The sequence below is a fragment of the Pollachius pollachius genome, assembly GCF_949987615.1.
Source record: "Pollachius pollachius genome assembly, chromosome: 5".
Taxonomy (NCBI): Eukaryota; Metazoa; Chordata; class Actinopteri; order Gadiformes; family Gadidae; genus Pollachius; species Pollachius pollachius.
In genome coordinates, this window is record NC_136938.1 from 14,773,398 (window position 1) to 14,785,852 (window position 12,455).

Below are 12,455 nucleotides of genomic sequence, written 5' to 3' on the forward strand. Positions count from 1 at the left end.
AAATGCAGAGCCTTTCTGGTATATGTGTATTTTTTGGTTAATCTATTAATTAATTGTAGTCTTTTGCACCTACTATTTCATTCACAATATTTAAATAACACCCTTCTTCCAGATATCAGAAAACAGATTTTTGCTATACCTTCCACCAGGGGCACCAGCAGGCACATTGGAATGGAACAATTGTTGCATTCAGCATTTTGTTGCTGTTTTTCATTGACCATTTCATTATGGGAACTTACCAAAATAAGTTTTTGCAAATTATATTTTAGCTTCAGACCTTTCTGTAATATTTCCTTCTTGCAATCCATGGCAATGAATGAGACTATGCACAGTATAGGTGTGAAGCGATTTTCAATCAACGCAGCTGGTGTGTTTTATACACTCAACAGAATCTTTTGGTGATCAGGCATTGATCTTCAGTCAATACATTATAGCCTAGGGTTAAAGAAAGTAGAAGGGACCCAATATGACATTTTATATGGCTGTAACCAGAGAGAATAGATGAAATGGAAATGTGTGTGTGTCTCTCCGCCCCCCACCCCCCATTCATGCTTTCCACATTTTCTGATGTAAACACACATTTTAAGGTTATATATATTTTTAAATCATCTCAATTCCGCAAACCTGATGACACTCAGACTAGATGATCTTCAGACCAAGCCACAAAAACGTACCTGTCTGATTGTTCAGCACCAAGTTTATTTGCCCGTAAGAAGCTATAAAATATGGTGCCAAAGCCACTAAACAGGAACTGTGTTAACAGCAATGTAATGACATTTCAAAACTAAACCTGGTGCTTGGACAAGGCACAATTTTCCAATGGAAAATATTTCTTCCTCAACCTTGTCATCGGCATAAAACACACAGCTATGGCCTTTTCTTGACTTCCTCTAACTTCTTGTTGTCCATGTTTAAGCAAAGGGTATGGAACCACTGGTCACATTTATCACACTGGATCTGTTGAATTGAAAAAAGAATAAATTATTTAGTCATTTCCATGACTTTGTCACTTGGTAGGACACTTAGGTTTAACTGGTATGCCACCAGTGTTGGGGAAGTTACTTCATTACTTTACTACCATGCACAGAGTAATGCCTTATGTCACTTGCTACTTTTGAGTTACCTGACCCTCCAGGTGAATTTAATTGAATTGAAATGTCCTTACGGGGCAATTTGGTTCACAACAGGTAAATAATAATAATAATAATAATAATAATAATAATAATAATAATCATTTACATTTATATAGCTCCTTTCTCAAACCCAAGGTCACTTCACATAGTGGAAATTAAAATACAAACAAAAATAATACAGAAAAAGAGAAAAACAAAACTAAATAAAAGGAGCCTAGGAGAAAAGATAGAGCTATGTGTTTGGAGTGGAGGAGAAGTTATCATTAAACAGAAAGGTCTTGAGATGAGCTTTGAAGAAAGGAAGAGGACAGTTATGCCGCGATCCAGATGTATGGTGCTCCCGGCTGTACGAGTCGTAAGGTGTAGGGCTAGGCTACATCTCCCAGCTGCGGCATTTCACGGAGGCACGCCCCCTTTTGGTCACAAATAAAATAGGAGGTGCAAAATATGAATTTTTAATGAGGTGTGTCTTGTTAGAACTACGAAGCTGGACGGGTTTGCATCGGTCTGGGGTGTCTGGGTCCCATAACTCGGAAGCTATTGAGCAAAAAGCAATTTTCCATAGGAAATGAATGTGATTCTTAAAATATTTAAAGGGGACATCTCATACCACCAGGTGTGAGTGTGATTAGCCATTACAAGCAGGTTTGAAAATGTGCAGCATTGTGACATCACAGGTTGGCGTGTCCATCTATCCGTCACACATCTAGATGGACACGCCCACCTGTGATGTCACAATACTGCACATTTTGAAAACGGCTTGTAATGGCTAATCACACTCACACCTGGTGGCATGATATGTCCCCTTTAAATAAAATAGGAGGTGCAAAATATGAATTTTCAGTGAAGTGTGTCTTGTAAGTACCACATAGCAGGACAGTTCTGCATTGGTCTGGGGTGTCTGGGTCCCATAACTCGGAAGCTATTGAGCAAGAAAACATTGTCCATAGGAAATTAATGGGATTCTTAAAATATTTAAATAAAATAGGAGGTGCCAAATATGCATTTTTAGTGAGGTGTGTCTTTTTAGTACCACATAGCAGGACAGGTCTGCATTGGTCTGGGGTGTCTGGGTCCCATAACTCGGAAGCTATTAAGCAAAAAGCAATTTTCCATAGGAAATGAATATCCGAGTATCTGTCGAATATCCATCATCAAACTAACTTCACCACGGTCAACAGGCATCAGGGCTGCAGGCTCCTCCGTTGGAAGGCAGCGGCGCTCCGTTGTAAGGAGGATGATTGAAGTGATGTGGTCTCTTCTGGTTTCCTCTTTTACCCAGCGCAGCTTAAACTTGAGCAGTGAGGTGGAAGCCATTAGTGCAGCTTTGGAATCATTGTAGCAGCAAATCGAGTTTTGATTGCTCCCACAATAACCTCTGGCAACCCAGTGGTCATTGGCGATAGACCATTTTCATTGCGAAGGTTTTGGCCATTAGAACCTCTAGCGTTGGTTGAAACGTCCCATGAAAACAAGTGCCCTCACCCTTTAAGATGTCCAATGCGACTTTGAAAGGCTTCATGACTGCACAATATTCTTTGAGAAACTGGTATTCCCTGCCATTCATACATTTAATCTGTGTGCAGAGATTATTTATGTTAGTGAGGGGCATTTCTGTAATTCGTGCATAGGCGTTATAGAATGACGTCCACCGTGTTACTGTGGGGACAATCAACTTTTTCTCACCAACCTCTTCCAGACAATCTGATGCGACAGTGGAGCGGCTCGTCTTTGTCCACAGCGCTGAACATTTGGCTGTGGAACTGCGGAACACCGCTCTTAATTCTGGATTGGTTGCCAACCATTTATCAACCTCATTGTTCACAATTAGATTAAGTGTATGGGGTGCGCATTTATGGTGGGGAGGGAGTACACATAGCCCAGCCTGGGCATCTTCGACTACAGCAGTAAGCAGTACACTGAGACGGTCTCTGTAAACTCTACTTTGCCTTCGCCCGCCTTTGCCCTCCTTCTCCTCCTCCTCTTCAGAATCAAACTTACTGATACTCCTTGAGGCCATTCACAAATTCCCGTTATCAGTTACACATGCAGTAACTTTGTCGTGAGTAAGGCCAAATTCCGAGAAAACGTCTTCGATCTCAGCGGCAATTTTATCAAATGTATGGCGACCACTGAATCGTTTACAGGCTATTCCGCCTTCCTCCGTTTCAAAGTTTCACCATCAATCCATTGTCACCCCGAGGTAGCTTCTGTTATTGGCCCTCCAAATATCTGCGGTGGTGGACACGTGGAGCTGTTCTTCAATGGTCCTTTTAAGTTCCTTTGCCATGACAGCATATGCCTTATCCAAGTCCGTTGCGAAGGTCTTTCTGCTTGGCAGTACATGCTGAAAAAAGATGAGATTAGATTCAATTTTATTGTCATTTAGCAGAGTACAGCTACAGAGCCAATGAATTGCAGTTGTAAAATATAAATAAGAAAATAGCCAGGTATCAAACGCATACAATGCCAAGTGGACTATATAAGTGGTGTTTGATGTAGCCTAGGCTACAGGCCCTAATGCAATAAGCAATAAACATTAGCTAAAGGGCCTGAAAATGTAGGCTACCCTCCATTCACAACCACCAACATTGAAAACAACAGTTTTTGAAAGGGCTGGCCATTAGCCATGTTGATCATGAAAGAAATGTTAAAATTGAAACATTTGAGGTGCACTATCTGTTTCAGTCCCATGAGAAAAAATGGCATTTTTTTGTAAATCCATTGATTTCGGTGGGAAGACTAATTGCTCGTTGACCGGAACCGGAAAGGGGGGCTGGTTGTAGTCTTTTCGCTCGGTTCTCCGTCTCAACAGAAGGCTAGAAGTAGGCTCTTTAATAGGTCCATGCCTCAAAGAGTCGACGCTCTGGCACCGGTTTATTGTGATTTGCTGCCCCCAGGTGGATACCATCTCAGTACAATTTGTATGTTAGGAACGCCATATCAATATATGTGTACCGCTATATTTATGACATAAGGATACTAGTGTGAAAATTAACTACATACAGAGTTACCTTCATTCGCATTTACTGAATGTGCATGAGGTGTAGGCCTACTTTATTAATCCCATACGGGGAATCAACTGACCCCTTAGTAGGCGTGTAGTTTCTCAAGTCTCACGCTTTCGGCGCGAGACAGGCGCAATTCAACCCATGCACACGCTCACACGCCACACTTCGTATTTCTCACGCAGAGAAATTACAGGATAGCATCCACCAACTTGCGCCGCTATTTAACAGTGAAACAGATAGGAATCAAATGGGTTCCCCGTACGTAGGGAGACGTTCTCTTTTGCCCGGACATGCACTCTTTTTGAGAAACTTATAAAAAAAAATCTCCGGGCGGAATTTCAAAATCGTCCGGGATTTTATTAAAGCCTCATACATGTTCACATTGAATTTGCGTTGCGCTCCTCTGGGTCGTTCACAAACTAGTTAGGCTACGCCCTCCCAGTTCTGTTCGGTTTGCATTGGTGGAAGTGAGTAGGGGGAGTGGTTAAGTAGAGCCTTCAGATTGGACGGTTTAACTTTAGAGTTACCGTCATGTTTTGTATTTATTTTTTTTACCATTATTGTTTTATAGGGACACACATTGTGAGATTTTACAGATTTCTCCTACAGCGGATTGATAAAGTTCTATCTATTGAACAGAAAGAAACACTTGGTCGTACTTTACATACTTTACCACAGCATTGGTGTACTGAATGCCACAGATATATTTTAAGCATTGGACTGAATGCCACATATAATTATGTTTTTGAACGTTTGCAACGTTTAAAAGCTCAGGGAAAAGTATATACCTCTACTGGTGTTGCTTAGACCAATATCCTTTTGAGTCAGTGTTTTTTCTAAATATTAGTGTTAAGGGCCAATAATGCTTACTATCATACATTAGTCACCATGTCTGTGGACACATTTGTATGCAGTCACATATTAATAGTGGTGTAAGATATCCTTTCGAAGGAATGCATAGAGCATTTCTCCATGGCTAGTCATGGGGACAGAAAGCTATGCCAATAGAGCCCACTATTCTCACTGATAAAGAGTGAAAATCTGGACTACAACAACAAGAAATTACATTGGCGCCACTGGGTTTGATCTCTCAGGGATATACATTTGTGGCTGATATCCTTGTGTATGGCCGAGGATCCACTAGTGTATCCCCCTGGCCCCCTTTTTTGTAATGCTTCCTAATCCCTTGCCTGGAGAGTATTCATGGTCCAGTGGCATAGATTCATTTATTCTGACAACTAGTTGGTATCATTCCATTAGTGTTTTATTATATTTATATAGAGGCATAAACCCTAAAATCACTTGTGTAAAACACACAGATGAGATTTCGTGCCTCTGAACGACCGAAAAGATTACGCCACGGCGTAATGAGCATAACATCGTTTAATTCAATTGTAATTAAATTGCAAATCATGAGAACATTTGAGAAGCATTCTACTCAAAATATCAAGGTAGAAGAATTTGTGAAAAGGCTCATAAAAACATTGCCAAAGATGTACACTCGATGGCAATGGTTGAATTAATTATCGTCCCGTCTATCTAAAATTACCGTAATACCTAAAGCAAAGGCGAATGTCATTCTTCAATTTTTATATTTATATATTTAGCCACTTATTTATGCCAACTGGTATACCTTAATTCTCAAGTTATCCACATTCTATTATCTTAAAACCTGGCTAGAGATGTAGTCACATTTAAGTAGCTCCCATATAGTGTGTCCATATATTAGAGACGTAGCGGTGAAAACTGTTACCAGGTTACCACCCAAACGAGAACAGTGGCGGGGTGGGAGACGTGATGAAGATACCGGATTTGTTTATGGATAAACTGAACTAAGTGGACATCGCTTTGAGGTAATACCTAAATAAACAACTTTTTCTTTAGCCTATCATTTACCGTCTAGATGGTAGCTGTTGTTGTGGCTCAGACAGCGTCATTCCAGTTTGTATGTACAGGAGGGTTGGTTAGTCCCCTATAAGTCGATTAAGACTTGCACACATTAACTACAGCATCATATTATCAGCTTCACCCAACACAACGCCATCCAAATATATAGATATAGATATATATCTATATATATAGATATATATATTTACGATTATTTACGATAACAGAAGTGAGCTAGAAGCCAGGCAGTGGATTATAGTTACGTCGTGAATGAAGACAAAAAGACAAGCAAGTCAACGCCTGAAGGTATAACGTTAATCTCAGCAATGTTTTGATCAGGTATTTACAAGAAGAGAAACTGATGGTGTTGTATTTCATCAACGTTTTTATTTATAGCATGAGTGGATTCCAACTCGTGTTTGACACTACTGTCCTCCAGTTTAAAACTGATCTTAATCTCTCACGCACACCTGCCAATGCACTCCAAGCTATAAATACGGCTTTATATGTCTGGGGTTATAAGAGGATCCAAACGGTGTTATCGTTAACAGGTATGTTGTGTTTACGCTAATAAAATGCATGCATTATATTATGAGAGCATTCATAGAATTTCGATCACTATTTTAATTGTATGTATTTATTGGCAATTAGTATAGCCCTAGTAACGTTTTAAAGGGATGATTCTTTTTTATTATAGCTATTTTATCTTAATATTCTATCAAATGAAAATCATTTTGTTGCCTGAACATATTTTATTCAATTGTTTAATAAATGAAACATATAAAATGTAATACATAACAGTGAGGTATATATCTGGTCCACTGAAATTATAGAAAGAATAACCAAAAAATCCTAAAATAGGCAAGACAATTTGCTGTGATTTGTATCGCATTGTACGTCAATAATGTATGTCTTTGTTTTGTGTTGAACTACTTTTACAGACTCTACTTTTGAAATAAAAATGCCTTAGCCTACAGCTAACCACTACTATCTTGAAGTTGGAAGCAAGTTGGGTTGTTCTCCATGCAGCACACCCACCATGGGGTGATTCTTGATCGACTACGATTCATGATAATGAATCCCTGAAGGAATAACAAAGGCTTATTTCACTTCCAACGGCATGCAATGACAGTGGTACTAGGAGACATTGGACCACGTCACTAAGTGCAGAGGTGGATGTTTCTGTCATGTGTGGGTGAGAGCAGTGCAACCTTGGATCCATCGTGGAACCACAATCCGCCCGGGCGGCCAGCCTTTGGGCCGGAGACGCTTCACACCAGCAACTACTCCCTGGTTCTGTTCATCCAGCTCAGCCTGCTTTCCTTCGACTTGTTCGTCAACTCCTTCAGCGAGCTACTGAGGAAAGAGCCTGCTGTCCAGCTTGTGCTGTTCATGTAAGACAATGCTTTCTGTATTCTGCTGTCAGTCTGCTGTTTGTTAGTCTGATTAGTCAACATATAAAAGGTGGAAAACAAGGCTGTGAAGGGTACTAATTTCAAACTCAGTTGTGTGATTCACGTCCTTGCATAGTCATATGAAGTCTGGAAAGGTAAAGTTCATCTTGCTCTTTTGACAGATCTTGGGACCTCTTGACTTCTTTGGTGTTGACCTCTTGACGTCTTTCCCTTTTCTCCATTCCTCTTCTCTATTGTCCTCTCCTCTGTTCTCCTTTATTCTCTCCTCTCCTCCTCTCTTCACCCTCTGCTTTCCCATGCTCTCTTCCTCTCATCTCATCATTTCCTCATCCCCTGATCTCTCTCCTCTCCTCCTTTCTTCTCCTCTGTACCCAACAGTATACAGGACATCTCCATCCTGTTCAACCTGATCATCATACTCTTGATGCTGTTCAACACCTACGTGTTCCAGGTGGGCCTGGTAGCTCTACTGCTGGATCGCTTCAGGGCCATGCTGATGTACTCCGCACTCTATTTAACACTAAGCATCATTCTTCACTCCTGGATCATGGTACTTCTCTGCAGGCCCAAGACCAAATACAATTAGTCAAATTATATTTTTTATATATATAAATATAAATATTTATTTGTTTATTTATACTATGCTGACTATATTTATCGATGCATCTATTCATCCAGTTGATCTCATATTTCCAACTACAACAAGTGCTTTAATGTTTGTTGCTATTTTGAATCAATTTATACAGGTAAAATTTGGGTGCTTTTTTCCCCCGGTCTCTTGATATTAAGACATAACAATATACATAATAACATAATTTAATTGCTGCTAGTGTGTGTATTGTTTTGATCTATGAGAACCATTATTTCGTTATTATTATCATTATTATTGCTAATAATGATATTATTAATAGTAATATTATGATTTATACTTACAGAATCTACGTTGGCTGAACTCTAACCGATTTATTTGGACAGATGGCCTACAGGTGCTCTTTGTCTTCCAGAGAGTTGGTAAGAAAACTAGTTTGTGCTTTGACAAGTGATATAAGTTATCGACGTAATGAATGTGTTTGGGTCGGGGCATGTGTGGTTTTATGTGTGTGGGTATATATCAAGAATTGAATGATTTGTTATGTCATTTACATCATGCAATCAATCAATTACAATACTCTCTCTTTGCAATACACTGTTTTTACTGGTCAGCACTACAGAGTCTTTATCCAACCAATGGTACTTCGATCAATCTCGATATTGAGTAGAAGAGGAGTAGATGACAAAAAGTACCGTATATTAAATTAGAGGCTGTGAGTCAGATAAGATTCAATGATGTGGATACTATGTGGTGTGCTAAGCAACAAGTGGAAAAAATATAGCACCACCTTATTTGCTTTGTCAAAGAATGCTTTATATTGCATTTTACAATAAGAAGAAAAGATGTTAGCCCAAGACGCATGAATTTAAACTCATCTCGATTTGAGCAAACGGCACAGGGCTTGTTCCCGACATTTTGGAATTGATTTAGTATCGATCCCTCAAAAACGATGTTAACATATTAAATTCAGTTTCACAATAGAGTTGAATCATGCTATTGAATGAAATTAGGTTATTTCTAAATAGTGTTGAATACCTAATCAAGTCTAAACCCTAACACTGGGGAGATTTGCAGGAATGGGAAAGATTAGAGAGTATTTTCGTGACATTATCCTATTTTCAAGCTACAAAAAAGATTATTGGGTTTTCTTTTAGTCGGTTAAACTGAATAATTTCACTGCAGACACCATAGGATGATCAGAAGGAGAAGACTAGCTTGGGACGTCATACATTAGTGGATTAGAGGATGTATTGTCTGTTTGAAGTTAAAGACTTCAACGTGTTTACGTTCTTTTTCTTTTCTCAAACTTTTGGCCCAAATTAAATTATTTATTGAAGATCACTGATTTATGTGCCTATTCAATTCCAATGCATCAATCAATATAATGCATAAGTTAATTAACGATGGTGATCAGAGTGGAACATGGAACAAAGAAGAAATTCGTTCTAAACTTAGCACATTTAATGTCTCTTCCTGTTGCATTCCCTGAAGTGACATTCATTGTATCCTTTACATAGTTGCCATTTTGTACTACTACTTCTACAAGCGAACTACTGAGTACTTGGGGGACCCTCGACTCTACGAAGACTCGTCATGGCTGCGGGAGGTCTTCGCTCGAGCCAGACAATGAACCCTTGAGTGCTGGCAGGGGGGAAAGCCACCTTGTTCCAACTCTAGAGCTGCAAACAACACGCTGGCTGGGAGGAAGTTAGCAGTGGGTCACTTGCAAACTGTACACTGAGATTGGAGAAGGTAATTGATAAGGAAGACCAACACTGGGTAGTTGATCCATGGAGTGCAGTGGGCCAGAGAGAACTTGTTGCTCTTGTAGATGCTGTTATACTTGTTGACATGCTGAGGATTTATGTCTCCACAGTCCTCAACTTATGGTATACTTTATTGTAAATATTAGATATATGCCTATTGGAATTGTTTTATACAGATTGTAATGCCATTTGTGATATCTTGTTTCGCGTTCGTTAAATTGATCAGTCATTTCATGGCTAGACTGGCCTCATGCTACTTGAGCTAACAGTATTAATATAAACTGACAAACTGTCCAATCTCATTCACACATCAAGTCGGCTTTCAATGATGTCAGCATGGACCACATTTTGTAATTTCCTTAATAACTCTTCGTACTTTTGCCCATTGTAAAACCTTCCCTTAAAAATCTTTGCACTAATAAGAAAAATAGGCATAAGTAGAATTGTAATTGTATTTTTATAATTATGTTTTTTCAATTGGTGATTTATATATCCAGCTATATAAAGTAGTTATCTAATATACACAGCAAAACAAAACACAGAAACTGATGCTTGTTCTAAACTCAACAAAAGAAAATGCTCAGGTTAATCAAATGTTCCTAATAAAACATAAAATAAAATAGAATATAAATCTTAAGGCTCTGGAGGGAAGTGAACTGAAATGTTAAAGCTAACAAATTAACATGCATCCCACTCCTATGTCTTAGTGGTTCACCAATAATTTAATAAGTTATAAATTATATAGGCACGTCTACATCTCTGTTTTCCACGTATTGTGGCCATGTTCATTTCAATAAAATAATGATTATGTATTGTGTTATGTTTTTTGACACACCAGGTTTTGGATGGTTGGGTGTCTATGTTGTCCTTCTGAAGGTTCTGGGGTTTTACGTGTATATAACATATAAAGTGTGTTCAAAAGGCTGCATTTTGTATAATAAAAGAGACCTGTATATCGATAAGGCTTTTGCATCCTTTCAGCAGGTCTCTGACAAATTGTAATTTCCCAGGCAACCTTTCTTTAGAAATGTACATGTCCATAGCTTTGTCCATGACACATTCCCAACGTTTCCTAACCCACCTAATGATTTCATTTTAGATGGTTTCCTGAGACCAATCCAATCCAAATTAATATTTTACTGGTTTAATCTTTTTAAACAAACCAAATAAATAAAAAACAAATTAAACCAGATTAATTGAACTCCATAAAGACCCTTTGGGAGGCAGATAGGGGAGGCAATACCAGAAGAGGTATCAGCGGAGATTCTGAAACGTGTTGCGGAGGTCTTTTATCTGTGCAAGGTTGTTATTCTATGTAAATTGGTACACCGTACCTATTACGCAATGGCTTGGTTAGCTAAGATTTATGATTGTGTATCACCAGCCTGTGATAGGTGTCGGCCTTCTTCTGCAAAACTCATACACATGTTCTGGCTTTGCCCATCCCTACAAAACTATTGGACAGAGACTTTTGGGACCCAAAAAAGGTTGAACCAGATGCTCTCAGTGCACTGCACTCTCCCCCTCATCGCTTTCCCTCCCTACATCCAAAAAAGGTGTCTTAGCTTTGTCACCCTACTGGCTAGAAGACTATAATGACCCATTGAAAGTTAACTGTATCTCCCTTTCATACACACTGGATAAGAGATATCCTTTATTTTCTTAAATTGGCAAAAATTAGGCTTTCATTAAGAGGCTGCTCCAACAAATTTTGGAAAATATCGGATCCATTCCAAACCCTTCCAAATCATTCAGAGAGGATACATTACCCACTCATTTCGGATTGAAGGGGTATCAATATTGTGTTTGTTGGATTGTGGGTGATATTCTATAATATTGACTATTGTCGTATATCACTGACACCGTTCACTATTAGTCTCTTTTTTTTGTCTGTTGGTTTATGGTCATTTTTTATCTTTTTATTTTTTACGATTTCTTACTTTTTATAAATGCTTTTTTGTCACAACTGTCTGCTCCTGCAAAAACCCAATAAACAAAAAAAAAAAAGCCATTCATAGTTACAACATGTGTATGTTTCAACCTCATGCATTATGGAATAGATGTACGACACTAGCAAGCAATTGTTTTAATACCCGAAATTTCTTTACCTGCCAGATGGTCTAATATCTCCATCAATTTGCTATCGGCTGGTCGCAGGCGTTTGTGTGAGGTTGTCAGAGTCATGTACAGCATGGAAAACTGAACACATACAACCAACTTTCTCAAGCTAACCACTGTTTGCTGCAGCCTGAAATCGAACAATTCTTTAGACCTGAAAATTACTGAAATATGTAGGGCTACATTATGTAGGACTATGTTATTATATTATATATCCACCCCTTCTTCCCTTACATTGTTGATTAAAGCTCTGGTTCAATAGAGTAAAGCTTTTTTTAAAATATCTTATCCTAATAATTATATATTTCATAATTCGTTTTTTGTTTTACATTTTACTTAGAATATAATATATAAGTAATTTAATAATAATAATAATAATAATTAATATAGCTTAATAATTAGGAACCTTTTTTAAAATTAGTCTGTATCATTATTGTGCCTACACATAACTCCGCGACGTCAGGGGGCGCTCATATTAGAAGGCTTCAAAATTAGCCGTATGGTTGCTACATTGCTAGCTATTTCCGTACCAT

The 12,455-nt window shown here is 38.5% G+C and overlaps 1 protein-coding gene across 1 annotated transcript; it reads left to right on the top strand.

The window, feature by feature from the left end:
• Positions 1-7,207: 7,207 nt before the first annotated feature.
• LOC307076040 (transmembrane protein 138-like) lies at positions 7,208-9,668 on the top strand (the record flags this gene model as incomplete). The annotated part of the gene is made up of 4 exons (XM_079736873.1): positions 7,208-7,425; positions 7,825-7,996; positions 8,382-8,457; positions 9,556-9,668. 4 exons carry the CDS (start codon positions 7,208-7,210, stop codon positions 9,666-9,668), a joined length of 579 nt encoding a protein of 192 aa, XP_079592999.1.
• Between the last annotated feature and the right edge of the window lie 2,787 nt (positions 9,669-12,455).